Raw genomic sequence first — 23504 nt, 5'->3', positions numbered from 1 at the left:
TGGCAGACCTCAACAAGCTGAATAATGCTTTATCATTTAGGGTTTGATTAGAGAAGCAGATCCATTGTGACTTATACAGTTGATCCTTGAACAATCAAGTTTGAACTGCAAGGGTCCACTTACACATTATTCAAAAAAATATTGAGGCCAGGTGTGGTGGCTCATGCCTGTAATCCCAGCACTTTGGGAGGCCAAGACAGGAGGATCGCTTGAGCCTAGGAGTTTGAAACCACCCTGGGTAACATATGGAGACCCTGTCTCTACAAAAAAATTTTAAAAAAGAAACAATTAGGGCTGGACGTGGTGGCTCATACCTGTAATCCCAGCACTTTGGGAGGCCAAGGTAGGCAGATCATTTGATGTCGGGAGTTTGAGACCAGCCTGACCAACATGGTGAAACCTCATCTCTACTAAAAATATAAAAAAAATTAGCCAGGTGTGGCTGGGCGCAGTGGCTCACACCTGTAACCCCAGCTCTTTGGGAGGCCAAGGTAGGAGGATCACCTGAGGTCAGGAGTTCAAGGCCAGCCTGGCCAGCATGATGAAACCCCATCTCTACTAAAAATACAATAATTGGCCAGGCGTGGTGGCGGGCACCTGTAATCCCAGCTACTCGGGAGGCTGAGGCAGGAGAATTGCTTGAACCAGGGAGGCGGAGGTTGCAGTGAGCTAAGATTGTGCCATTGCACTCCAGCCTGGGTGACAGAGCAAGAGTCTGTCACAAACAAAAAGTTAGTGTATCAAAACTTATGTATACAAACACAGACTATACATGGCACCTTTAAAAGTCGAGAGAAATGTAAACAAACATAAAGATGCAGTATTAAATCATAACTGCATAAAATTCACTGCAGTAATACTGTACTGCGGTAGTATTTTTGCAGCCACTTTCCATTGCTATTGCAGTGGGCTCAAGTGCTGTGGGTATCTGCTCAAAATGCTGTGTGATGCTAATCATCTGCCAGTGAGCAGTTTGTCTCTTTCCTAAATCGTACATTGCAGTAAAGTGATCTCTTGAGATTATCACATATTTTTCACTGTGTTTAGTGCAATATGGTAAACCTTGAGGAACACCATGGGACCCACATGAAGTTCCACTAATGATGCTGGAAGTGCTCCCAAGAAGCAGAGAAAAGTTACAACATACCAGAAAAAGTTGACTTGCTTGATGTACAAATTGTAGTCTGTAGCTGTAGTTGCCCACCATTTCAGACACACAATTCATCTTATCAACAGAAGGCATAAACTTAGGGTTACCCTAGGTACAGTACACTAGTGTAAATGCAATTTATCTTCCTTACAATTTTTTGTTTTGTTTTGTTTTGTTTTTGAGACGGAGTTTCGCTCTTGTTGCCCAGGCTGGGGTGCAGTGGCATGATTTCGGCTCACTGCACCCTCCACCTCCCAGGTTCAAATGATTCTCCTACCTCAGCCTCCCACATGGCTGGGATTACAGGCATGCGCCACCACGCCCAGCTAACTTTTGTATTTTTAGTAGATATGGGGTTTCACCATGTTGGTCAGGCTGGTCTCAAAGTCCTGACCTCAGGTAGTCCTCCCGCCTCAGCCTCCAGAAGTGCTGGGGTTACAGGCGTGAGCCACCGTGCCCGGCGATTTTATTTTTTTTTTAACCCTCTCCTAACTTCCTCTGATTTCCTTAGTAACATTTTCTTTTCGGTAGCTCACTTTATTGTTTGCATATAGTATATAATACATATAACACAGTGAGGCATGGTGGCTCACGCCTGTAATCCCAGAACTTTGGGAGGCCAAGGTGGGCTGATCGCTTGAGCCTAGGAATTGGAGACACCCCAGGGCAACATGGTGAAACCCTCCTCTCTACTAAAAACACAAAAATTAGCCAGGTGTGGTTGTGAGAGCTTTACCTGTGGTCCTGGCTACCTGGGAGGCTGAGGAGGGGGGATCGCTTGAACCAGGGAGGTCGAGGCTGGAGTGAGCTATGATCGTGCCACTGCACTCCACCCTGGGTGACAGGGCAAGATCCTGTATCAAAAAAAAAAAAAAAAAAAAAAAAATCCCAGAAAACATATATCATAAAAAATATGTGTTCATCTAGTGTTTATGTAAAGCTTCTGGTCAATAGCACGCTATTAGTCATTAAGGTTTTGGGGAGTCAAAATTGATCTTCAGATTTTTTCCTTCGCAGAGGGTTAGTCCCCTAAACCCTGAGTTGTTCAGGGTAAACTGTTTAATAGAATTGTTAATTAACTAATTGCTTTAACAGCTTTATTGAGTCATCATTCACACACCACATAGTTTACCCATTTAAAGTGTATAATTCAGTGGTTTTCAGTATACTCACAGAGTTCTACAATCATCACAATTAATTTTAGAACATTTTCACCACTCCGAAACAAAGCCCCACATCTCTTAGCCATTATCCTTAACTCAACCTTCCTTTCCCTGAAGCCCCACATAACCATGAATCTGCTTTCTGTCTCTGTAGATTTGCCTTGCTAAATAAACTTTATAGGAAGCCATTGGTTTGGACTGAGCTCCTGCACTAGGCCCAAGAGACCAGCGGAGTCACTCATGCTACAGTTCCATGTCAGCAAGCTGAAACTAAATTATCTGACCTCTGAGAATTTAGAGGAGACAGGAGAGAGAAAAATAACAGCCACATCTTCTAGCTAGCATGATAAGGAAGTCCCCTCTGTTTTAACCTTTACAAGTAAAGTAACTTTGTTTGTTTGTTTGTTTGTTTTTTGAGACGGAGTCTTGCTCTGTTGCCCAGGCTGGAGTGTAATGACGTGATCTCGGCTCACTGCAACCTCTGCCTCCTGGGTTCAAGCAATTCTTCTGCCTCAGCCTCCTGGGTAGCTGGGATTACAGGCACCCACCGCCATGCCCGGCTAATTTTTTGTATTTTTAGTAGAGACGTGGTTTCACTGTGTTGGCCAGGCTGGTCTGGAACACCTGACCTCAGATGATCCACCCGCCTTAGCCTTCTAAAGTGCTGGGGTACAGGCATGAGCCTCCACACCTGGCCACAAGTAAAATAACTTTGAAATAATCAATTGGGGCCGGGCACGGTGTTTCACACCTGTAATCCCAGCACTTTGGGAGGCTGAGGCAGGCGGATCACGAGGTCAGGAGATGGAGACCATCCTGGCTAACATGGTGAAACTCTGTCTCTACTAAAAATACAAAAAATTAGCCGGGCATGGTGGTGGGTGCCTATAGTCCCAGCTACTCAGGAGGCTGAGGCAGGAGAATCGCTTGAACCCGGGAGGCAGAGGTTGCAGTGAGCTGAGATCGTGCCACTGCACTCCAGCCTGGGCGACAGAGCGAGACTCCATCTCAAAGGAAAAAAAAAAAAAAAAAAAAAGGAAGTATTCAAAACGAATCTGATAGTTTGATGACAGATAATTGTTCTGTAATAAAAAAATTTAAAAAAAAAAATGAAAAAGAAACGTAATCCCTGGTCAGGCACAGTAGTTCACGCCTGTAATCCCAGCACTTTGGGAGGCTGAGGTGGGTGGATCACTTGAGGTCAGGAGTTCGAGACCAGCCTGGCGAACATGGTGAAACCCCGTCTCTACTAAAAATACAAAAATTAGCTGGGTGTGGCAGCAGGAGCCTTTAATCCCAGCTACTCAGGAGGCTGAGGCAGGAGAATCACTTGAACCCGGGAGGTATAGATTGCAGTGAGCCGAGATCGGAAACCACCCTTCTCTGCTCGGCTCATGGGAACACTCATTCTACTTTACAGAATGAGGTACTGCCCTATTCTAGGATTGCAAATAAAAGCCAATGTGGGCCGGGTGCAGTGGCTCACGCCTGTCATCCCAGCACTTTGGGAGGCCAAGGTGGGTGGATCATGAGGTTAGGAGTTTGAGAACAGCCTGGCCAATATGGTGAAACCCTGTCTCTACTAAAAAATACAAAAATTAGCCGGGCATGATAGTGTGTGCCTGTAGTCCCAGCTACTTGGGAGGCTGAGACAGAAGAATCTCTTGAACCTGAAAGGCGGAGATCACGCCACTGCACTTCATCCAGCCTGGGTGACAGAGCAAGACTCTGTCTCAAAAACAAAACAAAACAAAACAAAAAAACACAATGTGAGGACACAGTGAGAAAGCAGCCATCCTCAACCCAAGGAGAGAGGCCTTAGAAGCAGCCAAACTTGGCCGGGCGTGGTAGCTCATGCCTGTAATCCCAGCACTTTGAGAGGATGAGGCAGGCAGATCACCTGAGGTTGGGAGTTTGAGACTAGCCTGGCCAACATGGTAAAACCCCATCTCTACTAAAAATACAAAAATTAGCTGGGTGTGGTGGTGAGCTACTTGGGAGGCTGAGGCATGAGAATCACTTGAACTTGGGTGGTGGCGGTGATCATAGTGAGTTGAGATCATGTCACTGCACTCCAGCCTGGGCGACAGAGCAAGACTCTGTTTAAAAAAAAAAAAAAAAAGGCCGGGCGCGGTGGCTCACGCCTGTAATCCCAGCACTTTGGGAGGCCGAGACGGGCGGATCACGAGGTCAGGAGATCGAGACCATCCTGGCTAACACGGTGAAACCCCGTCTCTACTAAAAAAAATACAAAAAACTAGCCGGGCGAGGTGGCGGGCGCCTGTAGTCCCAGATACTCGGGAGGCTGAGGCAGGAGAATGGCGTGAACCCGGGAGGCGGAGCTTGCAGTGAGCTGAGATCCGGCCACCGCACTCCAGCCTGGGTGACAGAGCGAGACTCCGTCTCAAAAAAAAAAAAAAAAAAGGGCTGGGTGCGGTGGCTCAAGCCTGTAATCCCAGCACTTTGGGAGGCCGAGGCGGGTGGATCCCAAGGTCAGGAGATCGAGACCATCCTGGCTAACACCGTGAAACCCCGTCTCTACTAAAAAAAAAAAAATACAAAAAACTAGCCGGGCATGGTGGCGGGCGCCTGTAGTCCCAGCTACTCGGGAGGCTGAGGCAGGAGAATGGCTTGAACCCGGGGGGCGGAGCTTGCAGTGAGCCGAGATCGTGCCACTGCACTCCAGCCCGGGCGACAGAGCGAGACTCCGTCTCAAAAAAAAAAAAAAAAAGTTGACTTGCATTCATTGTACTCACTGTTGGGTTCCTGAGTGTGTGAGTCTGTGGGGTGATCCAGCGCTCAGCTTGGGCCTCAAGGGAGAGAGTACATGCCATGTCCAGGTCCTAGATGGGACTCAGCACTGGGGAGGATCAGATCAGCCTTCTCCTTGATGGGTCATGACGGAGGATTCTCAGAGGGGACAGGAAATGCTCTGGGGAAGGGCAAAGTGGACAGACCACCAAAGGCAAGCTCTGTGAGCTTCCAAGTTTGGACGAGGCATCAGGCCTGGAAGTGAGGGAGTTTGGGGTGGTGAGCAGGGAGGGTCAGATAGAGGGACAAAGAGAGAAATAGCAAGTTGGAGATAGAGTCCTTCCATCGGGGTGAGTTGGAATGAGAAGATGAAGACTAGGATAGGCGGGTGTGGACACAACAGAGTCGAGGCTGGAGATGACATGGGAAGGACCTGAGTGGGGCTGGATAGTGGTCCCCCAAAGATGGTCACCCTCTAATTCCTGGAACCTGTAAGTATGTTGTCCAGGAAGGTCCAGTCCAATCACATGAGCCCTTCAAAGCAGAGGACTGTCTCAGCCAGAAGAGGAAGGTATACCAGAGATGGGACACAAGGGGAAGTCAGAGTCCCGCCATGACACTGGGCTGTGGCTCTGGGATGTCAGGTGCACCTGCAGTAACCGGAGAGAGGCCTCTTGGAGCTAAGGGTTGGTGGCCCCCAGCTGACAGCCAGTGAGAACATGGGGACCTCAGTCCCAGAAGCCCAGAATTCGATTCTGCTGAAAATCTGAATGAGCTTGAAAGAAGCTTCTTCCCAGAGCCTCCCAGTGAGAGCTCAGGTGGCTGACACCCTGCGAAACCCAGAGGTGAGGGCTGGTGGAGCCATCCTGGATTTCTGACCAGGATGATACGTGAAATAATGCATTTGTGTTGTTTTACGTTTCCAAGTTTGTGCCCATTTGTTATGGCAGTAACAGTACGGGGGCCACGTAAACAGACAGGTCTGGAGTGAAAGAGTTGGGGGCCAGGCACAGTGGCTCAAGCCTGTAATCCCAGCACTTTGAGAGGCCGAGGTGAAGGGATCACTTGAGCCCAGGAGTTCAAGATGAGCCTGAGCAACATAGGGAGATCCCTATGTTAAATAATACAACAATTAGCTGGGGGTGGTAGCGCATGCCTGTGGTCCCAGCTACTGAGAGAGGTTGAGGTGGGAGGATCGCCTGAGCCTGGGAGGTCGAGGCTGCAGTGAGCTGTGATTGCGCCACTGCACTCCAGCCTGGGTAACAGAGTGAGACCCTGTTTCCAAAAAAAAAAAAAAAAAAAAAAAAAGCTAAGAGTTGGGAGTGCATACGGGGCTGGAGGTGACAGGGTTGGGTGCTGAGTGGACAGATGGAGCTAGAGCATAGACAATGCCTGAATGAGAAAATCAAGCCTGGTAGACTTAGGCAAGAGCTAGCACAGCCAGCTGTCATGCTCAGAGCTGGGACTGGGGGCCCTTGCCATGGTCCAGTTGGCAGGGGCTTGGGGATAAATGCCGAAAGGAGATGGTGGTGTTAGATGTAAGAAAGAAATTTATTTCCATATGGTGCTTGGGGCGGGGTCTGATGGGGGTACAGGCAGGTGCTCCCCGGTCCCCACCCCTACACCTGCCGGGAGGGCCTGAGGATGTACAGTAAGTGGGTCTTTCGGTGGGACAGCCTGGAGTGGGAGGAGCTCTCGGTCCCCTCCTCTAGGACATCCTCGTGGGTCCCCTTGCGGAGTCCATCCCGGATGGCCTGCAGGCGGTGTCGCTTCTCGCTGAGCCAGTGGCCGCCCTCCAGGGCATCCTGGTGGGACCTCCGCCGTGGCAGCTTAATGATCCAGAAGGCCACCCGGGGATGGAGTTCTGCATGGAAGCTGTCCATGGCCTTCTGGATGGGTACCAGGGCCTCCTTCTCCTCCATCCTGGGTACCTGGGGAGGAAGAACAAGGAGACTCTCTCATACTCCAAATAGCACCCCAGGATGGCCAGTCCCCACTAACCTATTCAGCCCACTTTGCAGATGACAGGATGCTTTGTGGGTTCAAAAGCCCTGTTTGAGGTTTACAAAGCACTTGGGTTTACACTTAAGGATTACAAATACTCTGAGGTTTGTAGAATGCTTTGGGATTGGAAAATTTGTTTGAGGGCTTTCAAAAGGGAGGAAATAGAGCACTTCAGGGATTATAATGCCTGTTGGGATTATAGAGCACTTTAGGATTAAATCCTCTCTGAGGTTTAGAGGGTAGCAGTTTGAAATGTACAAAGCACTTTGGGACTAAAAGCTCTTGGGTTTACTGAAGACTCATGACCATAAATGCAATGTGTGATCCTTCATTGATCATGAATCAAAAGCTTTCAAGGACAGCTTTGAGTCGAGGGAGAAAGTTTGAATATGGACTGAGTGTCTATTCGGTCCTTGCAATTCAAAGGGTGGGCTGCTGTTGTGAGGTATGCAAATTAATAGGTCCCACCCCACCCAGACCTGCTGAGTCAGTCTGCCTTTTAGTAAGATGAGGTCTGAGAAGCCCTGCAGGAGATTGTTAGGTGTTAAATTGTTTCCTTCTGGCCAGACACGGTGGCTGGTGGCTCATGCCTATAATCCCAGCACTTTGCGAGGCTGAGGTGGGCAGATCACTTGAGGTCAGGAGTTTGAGACCATCCTGGCCAACATGACGAAATCCCATCTCTACTAAAAATATGAAAATGAGCTGGGTATGGTGGCACGCTCCTGTAATCCCAGCTACTCGGGAGGCTAAGGCAGGAGAATCACTTGAACCTGGGAGGCAAAGGCTGTAGTGAGTCAAGATCGTGCCATTGCACTCCAGCCTGGGCAACAGAGCAAGATCCAGAAACTATATTCTTTCCTCCCCAGATTCATATTTTGAAATCCTAACCTCTAATACATTAGAATGTGGCCTTATTTAGAACTAGGGTCATTGCAGATATAATTGGTGACGATGAGGTCATTAGGTTGGGCCCTAATCCAACATGACTGGTGTTCTTTTTTTCTTTTTTTTTTTTTTGAGATGGAGTCTCGCTCTGTAGCCCAGGCTGGAGTGCAGTGGCACAATCTCAGCTCACTGCAGCCTCCGCCTCCTGGGTTCAAGCAATTCTCCCACCACAGCCTCCAGAATAGCTGGGATTACAGGGGCATGCCACCATGCCAGCTAATTTTTGCATTTTTAGTAGAGACAGGGTTTCACCATGTTGGTCAGGTTGGTCTCGACCTCCTGACCTCAGGTAATCCGCCCGCCAAGCCTCCCAAAGTGCTGGGATTACAGGTGTGAGCCATTGTGCCTGGCCTGTGACTGGTGGTGTTATGCTAAGGGAAAATTCGGACACAAATGCACACAGGGAGTACAGAAGATGGAGACAAAGGCAGAGATCAGGATGATGCTTTCATAACCAAAGAACACCAAAGGTGGCCAGCAAAGCACCAGATTGTCCCTCACAGCCTCAGAAGGAACCAGCCCTGCTGACATCCTGATCTTGAATATCCAGCCTCCAGAATTGTGAGACCATCAATTTCTGTTTGAACCACCCAGTTTGTGGTACTTTGTTACAGCAACCCTAGCAAAGTAATACCACAGTAACAGTTGGATAGGCCAGACATGGTGGCTTATGCCTGTAATCACAGCACTTTGGGAGGCTGAGGCGGGTGGATCACTTGAGGTCAGGAGTTTGACACCAGCCTGGGCAATATGGTGACACCCCATCTCTACTAAAAATACAAAAATTAGCCAGGTTTGGTGGTGTGTGCCTGTAATCCCAACTATTCGGAGGCTGAGGCGGGAGAATCTCTTGAATTTGGGAGGTGGAGGTTGCAGTGACCTGAGATTGTACCACTGCACTCCAGTCTGGGTGACAGAGTGAGACTCCACCTCCAAACAAACAAATAAACACCCAAAACAGTTTGATAGCCACATTTTCTTGGGTGTGAACATGGTACTGTGGGCCAGGTGCGTTGGCTCACGCCTGTAATACCAGCACTTTGGGATGCCAAGATGGGTGGATCATCTGAGGTTGAGAGTTTGAGAACAGCCTGGCCAACATGGCAAAACCCCGTCTCTACTAAAAATACAAAAATTAGCCAGGAGCGGTAGCACACACCTTTAATCCCAGGTACTCAGGAGGCTAAGGCAGGAGAATCGCTTGACCCCAGGAGATGGAGGTTGTGGTGAGCCGAGATTGTGCCTAGGTAACAGAGTGAGACTTGGTCTCAAAAAAAAATAAAATAAAGAAACAAAATGGTAGTGTGGTCTTGTGGGAGAATATATCAGTCTCAGGAGTGTCTGCTGAAGTATTTATGGGTGAAGTGTCATGATGTCAGCCGTTTACTGTCATATGGTTCAGAAATAAAAAAAAAAATACAAATAGATAAAATGTTAAGAAGCTACAATCTAGGCCGGGGGTTCTCAACCGAAGTTTGGAGAGATTTTTGGGTGTTAAAATCGGTGCAGGTGAGGAGGCTACTTCTCTTTTTTTTGGAGACAGAGCCTTGCACTGTCACCTGGCTGGAGTGTAATGGTACAATCTCGGCTTACTGCAACCTCTGCCTCCCCAGTTCAAGCAATTCTTCTGCCTCAGCCTCTTGAGTAGCTGGGATTACAGGCGCCTGCCACCACGCCCAGCTAACTTTTTGTATTTGTATTTTTTATTTTTTTGAGACAGCGTTTCACTCTTGTCGCCCAGGCTGGAGTGCAATGGCACAATCCCCTCTCACTGCAACCTCTGCCTCCCAGGTTCAAGCATTTCTCCTACCTCAGCCTGCCAAGTAGCTGGGGTTAGAGTTGCCTGCTACCACGCCCTGCTAATTTTTTGTATTTTTGTAGAGACAGGGTTTCACCATGTTGGCCAGGCTGGTCTCGACTTCCTGACCTCAGGTGATCCACCTGCCTTGGCCTGCCAAAGTGCTAGGATTACAGGTGTGAGCCACCATACCCAGCCTGTTTATTTACTTATTTTTTGAGACAGAGTTTTGCTCTTGTTGCCCAGGTTGGAGTGCAATGGGCTATCTTCACTCACTGTGACCTCCACCTCCTGGGTTCAAATGATTCTCCTGCTTCATCCTTCCGAGTAGCTGGGATTACAGGCATGCGCCACCATACCTGGCTAATTTTGTATTTTTAGTAGAGACAGGGTTTCTCCATGTTGGTCAGGCTCGTCTCAAACTCCTGCCCTCAGGTGATCTGCCCGCCTCGGCCTCCCAAAGTGCTGGAATTATAGGCATGAGCCACCGCTCCTGGCCATATTTGTATTTTTTTTTTTTTTTTTTTTTTTTTTTGAGATGGAGTCTCGCTTTGTCGCCCAGGCTGGAGTGCAGTAGCGCGATCTCGGCTCACTGCAAGCTCTGCCTCCCAGGTTCACGCCATTCTCCTGCCTCAGCCTCCTGAGTAGCTGGGACTACAGGTGCCCGCCACCAAGCCTGGCTAATTTCTTTTGTATTTTTAGTAGAGACAGAATTTCACTGTGTTAGCCAGGATGGTCTCAAACTCCTGACCTCATGATCTGCCTGCCTCAACCTCCCAAACTGCTGGGATTACAGGTATGAGCCACCTCGCCTGGCCCCATATTTTGTATTTTTAGTAGAGATGGGGTTTCACTGTGTTAGCCAAGCTGGTCTTGAACTCCTGACCTCATGATCCCCGTCTCTGCCTCCCAAAGTGCTGGGACTACGGGTGTGAGCCACCGTGCCCAGCAGGAGGCAACTTCTCTCTAGTGGGTATAGAGCCCAGGGATATTACCAAACATCCAACAGTGCACAGGGCAGCTCCTACAACAAAGATTATCCAGCTTCACGTGCCAATGATGCCAACCTTGAGAAATTTTGGTTTATGGAAAAGAGACTATAGGGATATTTATTGTTTTTTTTTTTTTTTTTTTTTTGAGACGGAGTCTTGCTGTGTCTCCCAGGCTGGAGTGCAGTGGCGTGATCTCGGCTCACTGCAAGCTCCGCCTCCCGGGTTCACGCCATTCTCCCGCCTCAGCCTCCCAAGTAGCTGAGACTACAGGCGCCCGCCACCATGCCCGGCTAGTTTTTTGTATTTTTAGTAGAGACGGGGTTTCACCATGTTAGCCAGGATAGTCTCGATCTCCTGACCTCGTGATCCACCCGCCTCGGCCTCCCAAAGTGCTGGGATTACAGGCTTGAGCCACCGCGCCCGGCCTTTTTTTTTTTTTTTAAAGACACATGCACATGTATGTTTATTGCAGCACTATTCACAATAGCAAAGACTTGGAACCAACCTAAATCTCCATCAGTGATAGACTGGATAAAGAAAATGTGGCACATATATACCATGGAATACTACTTGGCCACAGAAAAGAATGAGTTCATGTCCTTTGCAGGGACATGGATGAAACTGGAAACCATCATTCTCAACAAACCAACACAAGAGTAGAAAACCAAACACTGCATGTTCTCACACACAAGTGGGAACTGAACAATAAGAACACATGGACACAGGAAGGGGAACATCATGCACCAGGGCCTGTTGTGGGTGGGGGGCCAGGGGAGGGATAGCATCAGGAGAAACACCCAATGCAGGTGACAGGCTGATGGGTGCAGCAAAACACCATGGCACATGCACCTGTGCAACAAATCTGCACGTTCTGCACATGCACCCTAGAACCTAAAGTATAATAATTAAAAAAAAACTCATAAAAATACTATGTCTTAATATAACTTACTGTACCACGGATTTGTTAGAAACTAAGGTAAGTCATTAAGAAAATGATACAGGCCAGGCGTGGTGGCTCATGCCTGTAATCCCAGCACTCTGGGAGCCCAAGGCAGGCGGATCACGAGGTCAGGAGATCGAGACCATCCTGGCTAACACAGTGAAACCCCGTTGACTAAAAAAGACAAAAAAATTAGCTGGGTGTGGTGGTGGGCGCCTGAGTCCCAGCTACTTGGGAGGCTGAGGCAGGAGAATGGTGTGAACCCAGGAGGCAGAGCTTGCAGTGAGCTGAGATCGCGCCCCTGCACTCCAACCTGGGCAACAGAGCGAGACTCTGTCTCAATAAAAAAAAAATTCTCTTGCCTGTAATCCCAGCACTTTGGGAGGCCAAGGTGGGCGGATCACCCAAGGTCAGGAGTTCAAGACCAGCCCGGCCAACATGGCAAAACCTCTTCTCTACTAAAAATACAAAAAGCAAACAAACAAAAGACACATTAGCCAGATGTTGTAGTGCATGCCTGTTATCCTTGCTCCTTGGGAGGTTGGGGCAGGAGAATTGCTTGAATCTGTGTCAGAATTAAAATGCTTATTTCTTGGTGTCGCAAGGAAAAATCAGCATTCAGACAAAAAGTTTTCTCAGCAAGGCAATTTTACTTTCTGCAGAAAGGGTGCTGCCCATCAGCAATCCTGCCGCAAGAGCACAATGAACAAAGAAAGGCAGGAATATTTGTCCCTTATGTGTTGGGTCCTTACTGCTATGTCCTGTTTCCATTGGTTGGAGCTGGATCTCACAGTCTAAGCTAAACCCAATTAGCTAACAACTTAAAAAACTTTCTTAAATAAGTAAAGGCAATGGAGAACAAAGGAAAAGAGGAAGTTGCTTGCGAAAAGACTTAGAGAAGTAATAACATTTCCTAATGAGGAAGGGGCATAAGCTGTGAGCCGGGACATGCTTGAGCATGTCGAGACCAAATATCTTGGTTAAAGTACAAGGACACAGGCCGGGCGCAGTGGCTCACACCTGTAATCCCAGCACTCTGGGAGGCCGAGGCGGGCAGATCACGAGGTCAGGAGATCGAGACCATCCTGGCTAACAAGGTGAAACCCTGTCTCTACTAAAAATACAAAAAATTAGCCGGGCGTGGTGGCGGACGCCTGTAGTCCCAGCTACTAGGGAGACTGAGGCAGAATGGTGTAAACCTGGGAGGTGGAGCTTGCAGTGAGCCGAGATGGCTCCACTGCACTCCAGCCTGGGGACAGAGCAAGACTCCGTCTCAAAAAAAAAAAAAAAAAGTACAAGGACACAGAATGTACTTATTTCCTTATATCTAACAACTACATAAGATATAGTTTAAGAAAGCATTATTAACACAAAGCAAAGAGGCTTAAAAAAAGTTAGTTTTAAAAAAACTATTATCTCTAACACTTATGATTTATTATTTAATAAAAAAAAAAAACTTTACAGAGAAACTTTTTACTTTCCACAACCTGGAAAGTGGAGGTTGCTGTGAGCCAAGATGGCACCACTACATTCCAGCCTGGGTGACACAGGGTGACTCATTTCCAAAATAATAAAATATGTTTAAAAAAAAAAAAACTTTTCTGTAGGCTTGAAATTTTATTGATTGATTGATTGATTGAGACAGAGTCTCACTCTGTTGCCCAGGCTAGAGTGCAGTGGCATGATCTGGGCCCACTTTAGCCTCAACCTCCTGGTCTCAAGCAATCCTCCCACCTCAGGCTCCTGGGTAGCTGGAACCACAGCACGCACCACCACACCTGGCTGCTTTTTTGATTTTTTTTTTTTTTTTTTTGGAGACAGAGTCTTACTCTGTCCCCCAGGCTGGAGTGTGTGGCATGATCTTGGCTCACTGCAACCTCTGCCTCCCGGGTTCAAGAAATTCTTCTGCTTCAGCCTTCAGAGTAGCTGGGACTACAGGTGCAGGCCACCATGCCCGGCTAATTTTTCGTATTTTAGTAGAGACAGGTTTCACTGTGTTGCCCAGGCTGTTCTCGAACTCCTGAGCTCAGGCAATCTGCCTGCCTCAGCTTCCCAAAGTGCTGGGATTACAGGCATGAGCCAGAGTGCCTGGCCTACTTTTTACATTTTTTTGTAGAGATGAGGACTTGCTGTATTGCCCAGGGTGATCTCAAACTCCTGGGCTCAAGTCATCCTTCTGCCTCAGCCTCCCAAAGTTCTGGGATTACAGGTGTAAGCCACTGCGCCTGTCCTGAAATTTTTAAAATAAAATTTTAAATAAACATTTTAAAAATGAAGATATTGCATGGGTGTACATGGGTATCATATGGATTTATCAAGCTCTTTGGGTTTCTTAAAACTTTTCAGGATTAAAAATATCCTGATTTTGCAAAGCACTTCATGATTACAGTCACTTGTAGAAGTTTACCAAAGGTGGCCGGGCATGGTGGCTCACACTTGTAATCCCAGCACCTTGGGAGGCCGACGCAGTTGGATCACCTGAGGTCAGGAGTTTGAGACCAGCCTGGCCAACATGATGAAACCCTGTCTCTCTAAAAATAGAAAAATTAGGCGTGGTGGCAGGTGCCTGTAATCCCAGCTATATAGGAGGCTGAGGCAGGAGAATCGCTTGAACCCGGGAGGTGGAGGTTGTAGTGAGCCAAGATCGCGCCATTGCACTCCAGCCTGGGGAACAAGAGTGAGACTTCAAGAAAAAAAGAAAAGTTTACCAAAGGCGAAATACACAAAGCATTTAGCATTCATAAAGCTCTTCAGTATTAAAAATGACATATTGGGCCAGGCGCAGTGACTCATGCCTATAATCACAGAACTTTGGGAGGCCAAGGCAGGAAGATCACCTGAGGTCAGGAGTTCAAGACCAGCCTGGTCAACATGGTGAAACCCCGTCTACACTAAAAATACAAAAATTAGCCAGACGTGGTGGTGTGTACTTGTAGTCCCAGCTACTTGGGAGGCTAAGTCTGGAGAATCACTTGAACCTCAGTGGCAGAGGTTGCAGTGAGCTGAGATTGTGCCATTGCACTGTAGCCTGGGTGACAGGGTGAAACTCCATCTCAAAAAAAAAAAAAAAAAAAAAAAATCACATTTTGGGCTGGGTGTGGTGGCTCATGCCTGTAATCCTAGCACTTTGGGAGGCAGAGGTGGGCGGATTGCCTGAGCTCAGGAGTTTGAGACCAGCCTGGGAAACATGGTGAAACCCCGTCTCGGCTGGGCGCGGTGGCTCACGCCTGTAATCCCAGCACTTTGGAAGGCTGAGGCGGGCGGATCACAAGGTCAGGAGATCGAGACCACGGTGAAACCCCGTCTCTACTAAAAATACAAAAAATTAGCCGGGCGCGGTTGTGGGCGCCTGTAGTCCCAGCTACTCGGGAGGCTGAGGCAGGAGAATGGCGTGAACCCGGGAGGCAGAGCTTGCAGTAAGCCGAGATCGCGCCACTGCACTCCAGCCTGGGCGACAGAGCGAGACTCCGTCTCAAAAAAAAAAAAAAAAAAGAAACCCCGTCTCTACTAAAAATACAAAAATTAGCTGGGTGTGGTGGTCTGTTCGTGTAGTCCCAGCTATTCAGGAGGCTGAGGTGGAAGGATCATTTTAATCTGGGAGGTGGAGGTTGCAGTGAGCTGAGATTGTGCCACTGCACTCCAGCGTGGGTGACACAGCAAGACTCCATTCTCAAAAAACAAAACAAAACAACAACAAAAAACATTTTGGAGTTTATAACGGAGATGTTTACCAACCACTTTGGGATAGATTGAAAAATACTCTGAAGTTTGCAGAGCACTTACTTTGAGACAAAAACACACTTTGGGGTGTATGAGGGTGAAGCTTTCCAAGCCCTTAGAATTAAAAACCCTTCTTGGTTTATAAGACATTTTGGTGCTCATAGAAACACTTGACTATTATGTAGTTAAAAAAAAAAAAAAAAGAAAACCACTTTGACACTCACAAAGCCCTCTACGGTCTACCAAACCCTTGGGGATGTATTCTGAGGTCGAAAAATCTCATTTCTGACAGTTGGATTGCCCAGCTTGAGAGACGGCAAAACAGGCTCAGAAGGAGGAAGTTCCACACGGAGGAGTAGGAGGGTCAGTTCTTCTTGTCCTCCTAAACTACAGAAAATGTTAGGGCCTCGCCAGGCACGGTGGCTCATGCCTATAATCCCAGCACTTTGGAAGGCCAAGGTGGGCAGATCACTTGAGGTCAGGAGTTCGAGACCAGCCTGACCAACGTGCAGAAACCCTATTTCTACTAAAAAAAATACTAAAAATTAGCCAGGCATGGTGGCGGGCGCCTGTAATTCCAGCTACTAGGGAGCTTGAGGCAGGAGAATTACTTGAACTCGGGAGGCAGAGGTTGCAGTGAGCTGAGATCATGCCACTGCACTCCAGCCTGGGCAACAGAGTGAGACTCTGCTTTAAAAAAGAAAAAAAAAAACAAAAACAAAATGTTTGGGCCTGACACTTTGACGGCGGGGCATGTCCTAACCTTCAAGTCACCCTCGAAGCTCCCCTCTGCTGGTTGGATGGATGCCACCATATTCTCGGAGATCAGCACCTCTCCTGTCTTGTTGTCGGTCATCTGTGAGGATCCGATGAGAGAGTGAGAGCAAACCTGCTTTCCTCCTCTGCCCTCCTTCCCTCCCAACAGATACTGCAGCACGAGGGATGAAGGGATGGAGGGATCCCACAGGGACACCAGGAAGGGCTTCCCTGCATAGGCACCTTGTCGATCTGGAGGTGGCTGGAGAGGGTGTTGTTCCCCAGCTGGTGCTCCTGGTTCTCCTCTTTGTGGTAGTTCCTAGGGAGGCCCCGGAAGTCCATGGGGGCAGAGAAGAAACTGTCTATGCCCCGAAGCAGGTTACCCTGGGGCCAGAGGAGGGACTGGTGAGCTGCTGGACCTCACATCTCCCCAGTACAGCCCCTTCTGCAGCCCTGCTAGGATGCTCCCGAGGCCTGGCCCCAAGTCCCTCCCATCCCCTTTACTTTCTGACCTCTGATACTTAGGGCCTAACCTCTGGCCTCCATCTCCCATCAATTCTGTCTCTATTCTCAGTCCCATTGCCTTACTATCCCTGTTCCTCTTCTGTCCCCATCCCCCTCTCCTCCTGTCTCTTTCCCCAGTCTCTTGTCTCTGTCCCATCTCCCTCTCTCTTTGCCTGTTACCTTTCCTCTCTTATTTATGCACGTATATCTTTATTTATTTAGAGACAGGGTCTCCCTGTTACGTCATCCAGGCTAGAGTGCAGTGGTGCGATCATGGCTTACTGCAGCCTCGACCTCCTGGGCTCAAGGGATCCTTCTGCCTCAGCCTTCCAAGCAACTGGGATTACAGGCGCATGCACCTGCAACTATTTTTCATATTTTTTTGTACAGATGAGGGTCTCACTATGTTGCCCAGACTGGTCTCCAACTACTGGGCTCAAATGATCCTTCTGCCTCAGCCTCCCAAAGTGCTGCGATTATAGCCTGGGCCCAGCCCCTTCCCTCTTCCTATCTCTTGGTCTCCCTGTTGCCCTCTCTCTCTGTCCCTTTGACTCTCATCCTGCCTGTCTCCCTGCCTGGCCCCGAACCATCTCCCACTCTGCGTCCCTGAACCTCTTCTCAGTACTTCTTTCCCCATCCCTCCGCTATCACTTACTTTCAGGAAAAGCCGGCTGAAGCCTTGGAGTAGGCTCTGGAGGCCTGTAAGACCCAAGGAGCTCTCTTGGGCATCAGCATCGTGGATAGGGGCTGCAGTGGAGGGGGTCACCAGGGCAGAGAGGAGCAGCAGCAGGACCAGCCGATGCCGCATTGTGGGTGCAGACGGGGAGGCTGTGGCAAGGGTCGGGGTCAGAGCCCCGGGCAGTGGCCACGCCCCCACCCAAGACGCCCCTCTCCAGCACCTTGCCCAGGCCGCCTCCCCAGTTCAGGCAACTCTCACACCGCGCTCATTTCCCCCACTGCTTCTTTCTTCTATTCCCACACCCTCCACCCTGCCAGGCCCCCTCTTCTCCCAGGTCCGGCTCTTCTGGGTTCTGTCTCATATACTTTTTTTTTTGAGACCGAGACTCTGTCGTCCAGGCTGGAGTACAGTGGCACAATCACGGCTCACTGCAGCCTCGACCTCCCCGGGCTCAGGTGATTCTCCCACCTCAGCCCCCTAAAGTAGCTGGGACCACAGGCGCGCACAACCACGCCCGGCTAATTTTTGTATTTTTTGTAGAGACGGGGTTTCGACACATTGCCCAGGCTGGTCTCGAATTCCTTAAGTGATCCGACCACCTGGGCCTCCCAAAGTGTTGGGATTACAGGCGTAAGCCACAGCACCCGGCCTCATCCAATGGTCTTTTCCTCACTTTCTCCCACATTCACGACCAGATCTCAATCCTCACCTTCTCCCATACCCCGCCCCTTCTTCTGGGCTCCGTCTTTATGCTAGACCACAGCCCGGTCACCGGACTCCCGGATTCCGGCCGCCCACGGACTGTTAAACCCGAACAGTTATGGTCTCGAGCCCAGGTCTGGTCCAGAGCGTTGGTTGCGCTACGCGAGCCGTAGCCACGCCCCTATTGTCTGACTACTCTCCAAACTTGCCGGCCTCACCCAGGAGCCCCGGCCTCTATTCCATGACCACGCCCTTGGTGACAGAGCCACGCCCCATCCTTCGTTCACCACACCTCTTAAGCCAGAGCCGTGAGTTCATTCCCTGGCCACGCCCACGCCGTCAGACCACGCCCCTGTCAGTTGACCTCAGTCCTGGAGACCAAGTCCTGGAGGTGTTCTCTGCGGCCCTCGTTTCGGAGTCCCGCCCTATCTCAGATGGCCACGCCCCTTGGCTGAAAGCCACGCCCCTGCACTGGGCCCCTCCCCTGCGTCCCAGATCTTGCCCTCAGCACCCCGAGTTCCAGTACTAGGCTCCTCTTACTGGAGACACCTGAGTACGAGCAGCCCTTTTAGTTCTCACTCTAGTTGTGTATCTGTCTCGGAACCTTTTCTCCGTGTCCCTTCTGGTTTTCCCGCTCCGGTTCCACTAAAAAGTCCCGTTCTCTCCGGAAACCCTAAATCCAGCCGTATATTTCATCTGCCAAGGAACCCGGAATCAGACTTCCCTTTTCCATGAGGACCTCAGGTCCGGACTCCAGCCCCCTCTAGTCCCGTAATTTTGAACACCCAGCCCTTCACCCTTAAGGGACCGGGCCCTAAGTCATCTTCTCTCAGGCACCAAAGCGCTCTTCCCCGTCCTGGGACAGCCGCCAGCCGTCTCCAGTCCACTAGAGCCTGTAGATGAGGAATCTGCACCTACGTGGGCCTCCAGTAAACTCCCGGTTGTCCTACCCTCAACTCTTAACTGTGGTGAGGTCACAAGGAAACCATGTTGTCATAGGAATCAGTCAAAACTCATCCCCAGACCCCAATCCTCAAAACAACAACAACACACAAAAAAAACCCTTAGGGCGGAGCAGTAAAGATTCTTTGTATTCGTATCACTTCCACACCCCCAATACACAAACACTAGAGGGTAGCCGGGATTCCAGGTGCCCAGCCCCGTCCCCTCTCAGACCTAGGAGCCCATATCTCCAGCCCCTTCCTCTCCCAGATCCAGGAGTCCCAGCACCCAGCCTCTCCTCCCTCAGACCAGGAGTTCCTGGCTCCTATCAGCCTTTTCCCTCTGACCTGGAGTCCGAACCCCCAAACCCCCTCCTTTCCCAAGCATCCAAATCCTGAGTTCCTACCAGCGCCGAGATAGACTAATCTCTCCCAAAGCAAAAATCCTCCCCCAAACTGTCACCGTCCGATCCCCCTTCCCGCTGTCCGCTGGCCGGGCCCGCCCCCCCCTCCGGTCCCTCCCACTTTTCCCAAACAAAGCTCCCGGCAACTTTCTCCCTCGCAGCGCCCCGCCCGCCCGCGGCTCCCCAGCCCCAGGCCGGGAGGTAGGAAGGCGCCGGCGGGAGTCGGGGATCCTGCTTTGGGGTGTGTGAGTTGGGGTGGGGAGTTGCTGGTTAGGAGGTGAGGCGTGCCTTTGCGGGACCGTCTCTGAATGGTTCGCAGTCTTCTTTTGCCCGGGGGCCCGAATTTGCGCCGGTGACCGAGCCTCAGTGAGGAGTGGGAACTCTGGCGGAGTTAGGGTGCCTGCGGCTGGGTCTGAGTTTGGGCGTGCGCGCAGTAGCGGGTGCGGGCCAAGGGCGCTGGCGGGGTGTGGGGCGTGCGAGTGTCTGCGGCGGTGTCACTTTGGAGTGAGAAGGACCCCGTGTGTAATCTGGGGGGCATTTGGTCCTTCTTACGGAGAAGGGAGGGCCTCTGGGGTGGCCGAGGTGAGGTTACGAGGCTTTCTGGATCTTAAGCCTTGCCTCTTTGGAAGTTTAGGGTCTGGGGCGGGAAATTAGGGGGACCTTTCTTACCCGGCTCCACCGTCCCTTTGTCTGGCCACATGGGGGAGGGCTGGGCTGGGATTTTGGCCTACGGGGGTCCTGAACGCCGCAGCGCCGCTGGGCTTGGCCCGGGGTCTTTGTCTGCTAGGGTCCGCGGGAGGAGGGGAATAGGGGCCTGGACTCTGGGGTCCTGGGAAAGCTGTGGAGGATATGGAGCCTCCGGGGAGGCGGGATCTGACTGTATTGGAAAAAGTTTTCCCTGTTCCCGGCCTCCGGAAAGTCGCTGGGAACTTGAGTTGGATCAGAGCCCACGGCGCACGGGGGAGGGGAGGGGCGGGGCCCGGTGCCGGAGGGGAGTCGCCCTGGCCGGCAAGCCCCTCCCCTGATGGGGGTTGTGGGAAGCTGGGGGAGGGGACGCCTGGGCCCTTTGTTCTGGCTCTCCTGATGGCAGGGCGCCCCAGTCCCCTAGCCTGTGGTTCTGTGTCTCTCTCCTGGTCTCGGCCTCAGCTGCTGCCCTGAGTCTCTGTCCCTACCTTCTCTAGGTCTCCGTCTCCCTCTTTCTGGGTCTCTGTTGCCCTCTCTCTGGGGCTCTGGCCCCCTCTCTCTCTGGGTCTCTGTCCCTCTCTCTCTGGGTCTCTGTCTCCCTCTCTCTGTGTCCCTGGCCCCCTCTCTCTGGTCCTTGTCCCCCCCTCCCTGGTCTCTGTCCCCTTCTTTCTGGTCTCTGTCTCTCCCTCTCCCTGGGTCTCTGTCCCTCTCTCTGGGTCTCTGTCCCCCCCATCTCTGTCCCCCCTCCCTCTGGTCTCTGTCTCCCCCCACTGGGTCTCTGTCCCCCCCCCCGTCTCTGTCCCCCCTCCCTCTGGTCTCTGTCTCCCCCCACTGGGTCTCTGTCCCCCTCTCTCTCTAGTCTCTGTCCCCCTCTCTCTCTCAGTCTCTGTCCCCCCCCGCTGGTCTCTGTCCCCCACCTCACTGGGTCTCTGTCCCCCTCTCTCTCTGGTCTCTGTCCCCCCCCTCGCTGATCTCTGTCCCCCTCTGTCTCTGGGTCTCTGTCTCCCCCCACTGGGTCTCTGTCCCCCTCTCTCTCTGGGTCTCTGTCCCCTTCTCTCTCTGAGCCTCTGTTCCCGTCTCTCTAGACCTCCCCTCAGTCTTATTTGGCCCCTCTTCTTTTCTGGCAGCTGCTGCTCACATCCTAGCACCTGTTCTTGGGGTGGGACTGGGAAAGTTTCACCCACACCTTCCTTCCCCACCACTAGCTTTTGCCTCCTGTCTTCTTTTTTTTTTTTTTTTTTTTTTGAGACGGAGTCTTGCTCTGTCGCCCAAGCTGGAGTGCAGTGGCGCAATCTCGGCTCACTGCAAGCTCCGCCTCCCGGGTTCACGCCATTCTCCTGCCTCAGCCTCCCGAGTAGCTGGGACTACAGGCGCCCGCCACCGCGGCCGGCTAATTTTTTCTATTTTTAGTAGAGACGGGGTTTCACCATGGTCTCGATCTCCTGACCTTGTGATCCGCCCGCCTCGGCCTTCCAAAGTGCTGGGATTACAGGCGTGAGCCACCGCGCCCGGCCAACCTCCTGTCTTCTTTAAAACCCATAATTCATACCCGAACCTTTAGCCCTCATGGCCCTCGGCATTACTCTGGGCTAATCACTCTGGGGTAATCATTGTGACTTCATCATAATTGAGTTCCTCTGGAAACTCTGAGAACACTCCCATCCTCAGCTTTCCCAGAAACCCAGCTCCTTCTCCTCCCTCAGACTCAGGAGTCCAGGCCCCAGCCCCTCCTCCCTCAGACCCAGGAGTCCAGGCCCCCGGCCCCTCCTCCCTCAGTCCCAGGAGGCCAGGCCCCAGTCCCTCCTCCCTCAGACCCAGGAGTCCAGGCCCCAGATCCTCCTCCCTCAGACCCAGGAGTCCCCCCCAGCTCCTCCTCCCTCAGAGCCAGGAGTCCAGATCCCCGGCCCCTCCTCCCTCAGACCCAGTGGTCCAGAGTCCCAGCCCTCTCAGCTTCAGGTCCCTTGAGGGTGGGGTTTGGGGGAAGCTTGCTGAGTTCTGTGTTCCTCCAGGCCCAGATGGGGGAACCCCGGGCTGGGGCCGCCCTGGACGATGGCAGCGGCTGGACGGGCAGTGAGGAAGGCAGTGAGGAGGGTACCGGCGGCAGTGAGGGGGCTGGGGGTGACGGGGGCCCGGATGCAGAGGGGGTGTGGAGCCCAGACATTGAGCAGAGCTTCCAGGAGGCCCTGGCCATCTATCCACCCTGCGGCCGCCGGAAAATTATTTTGTCCGATGAAGGCAAGATGTATGGTGAGTCTACTTCTGTCTTTTGCCCTGGCCCCCACTGATGAATAATGACAGTAACCAAGGTTTCTGGAGCACTCAGACGTAGGAGCTAGCATCACCATTTGCACAGATGAGGAAACTGAGGCACAGCTGGGTTAAGTGATTTGCTTATAGTTGCACAGAGCTGGTTCGGATGAGCTGAGATTTGAACCCAAGCAGTCTGGCTTCCATGTAGCTGAGGGGACCGGCAGCCCAGTTGCCGCAGACCTTTGGGGACTCTTGCTGCTTTCTTCTTTCCTGGTGTCCCTGCCGTGGGGAAGTTCTGCTGAAAGTCTAACTAACTCTATTCCGTCTTTGAATCTTCAGGTCGGAATGAACTGATCGCCCGCTACATCAAGCTGAGAACAGGGAAGACCCGAACTCGAAAACAGGTCTCGGAACGGACTTGTGGGCTTCTGTCCGGGATGGGCTGGTCTTCTCAGGGTCATCCTCATATGGGCAGGTTCAGGTTCAAGGAAGAAGCTGCTTCCTGTGTGTTTGTCTGTCTTCTCGGCGTGTGTGTTAGTCCGTTTGTGTTGCTGTAAAGAATTACCCAAGGCTGGGTTATCTATTTATTTGTTTATTTTTTGAAATGGAGTCTAGCTCTGTTGCCCAGGCTGGAGTGCAGTGGCCCGATCTTGGCTCACTGCAACCTCTGCCTCCTGGGTTCAAGCAATTCTCCTGTCTCAGACTCCTGAGTAGCAGGGATTACAGGCATGCACTACCATGCCTGGGTAATTTTGTATTTTTAGTAGAGATGGAGGTTCACCATGTTGTCCAGGCTGGTCTCGAACTTCTGACCTCAGGTGATCCACTTACCTCGGCCTCCCAAAGTGCTGGGATTGCTGGGATTACAGGCGTGAGCTACTGCACCTGGCAAGACTGGATAATTGATGAAGAAAAGAGCTTTAGGCTGGGCCAGTGGCTCATGCCTGTAATCCCAGCACTTTAGGTGAGTGGATCAGGAGGTCAGGAGATCGAGACCATCCTGACCAACATGGTGAAACCCATCTCTACTAAAAATACAAAAATTAGCTGGGAGTGGCAATGTGTGCCTGTAATCCCAGCTACTCGGGAGGCTGAGGCAGGAGAATCGCTTGAACCCG

General features: G+C 51.1%; 2 protein-coding genes across 31 annotated transcripts in view; one reads left to right on the top strand and one right to left on the bottom strand.

The window, feature by feature from the left end:
- Positions 1-6596: 6596 nt before the first annotated feature.
- Positions 6597-20256, bottom strand: DKKL1 (dickkopf like acrosomal protein 1). Of its 6 annotated transcripts, none has more exons than XM_028839717.2 (5): positions 18115-19485; positions 17382-17554; positions 16466-16606; positions 16230-16322; positions 6597-6995 (listed from the first exon to the last, which is right to left on the bottom strand). In XM_028839717.2, the coding sequence occupies exons 1-5, from the start codon at positions 18122-18124 to the stop codon at positions 6684-6686; spliced, it is 729 nt and encodes a 242-aa protein (XP_028695550.2). In that variant the 5' UTR covers positions 18125-19485; the 3' UTR covers positions 6597-6683. The 6 variants fall into 6 exon arrangements, with proteins under 6 accessions (XP_028695550.2, XP_077837197.1, XP_077837199.1 ...); XM_077981071.1 differs by having other exon boundaries at positions 18208-18245; XM_028839716.2 differs by lacking the exon at positions 18115-19485 and adding an exon at positions 20122-20256 and having other exon boundaries at positions 6624-6995.
- TEAD2 (TEA domain transcription factor 2) overlaps positions 19545-23504 on the top strand; it is a 33115-nt gene continuing 29155 nt past the window's right edge. For 11 of the 25 annotated variants that reach the window (XM_077981001.1, XM_077981000.1, XM_077980999.1 and 8 more), the window contains exons 1-3: positions 19610-19693; positions 22146-22383; positions 22726-22790. In XM_077981001.1, the coding sequence (XP_077837127.1) occupies positions 22152-22383; positions 22726-22790 (297 nt within the window). In that variant the 5' untranslated portion in view covers positions 19610-19693; positions 22146-22151. Of the gene's footprint in view, positions 19698-19826; positions 20035-20511; positions 20634-22145; positions 22384-22725; positions 22791-23504 lie in introns of those variants that run through there. The other 14 variants (XM_077981002.1, XM_077981005.1, XM_077981004.1 and 11 more) reach the window with 10 other exon arrangements.

The sequence above is a fragment of the Macaca mulatta genome, chromosome 19 (genome assembly GCF_049350105.2).
Source record: "Macaca mulatta isolate MMU2019108-1 chromosome 19, T2T-MMU8v2.0, whole genome shotgun sequence".
In the NCBI taxonomy this organism is placed as follows: Eukaryota; Metazoa; Chordata; class Mammalia; order Primates; family Cercopithecidae; genus Macaca; species Macaca mulatta.
Note: the sequence above shows the minus strand (reverse complement) of the source record. Positions and strands in the feature narration are given on the sequence as shown.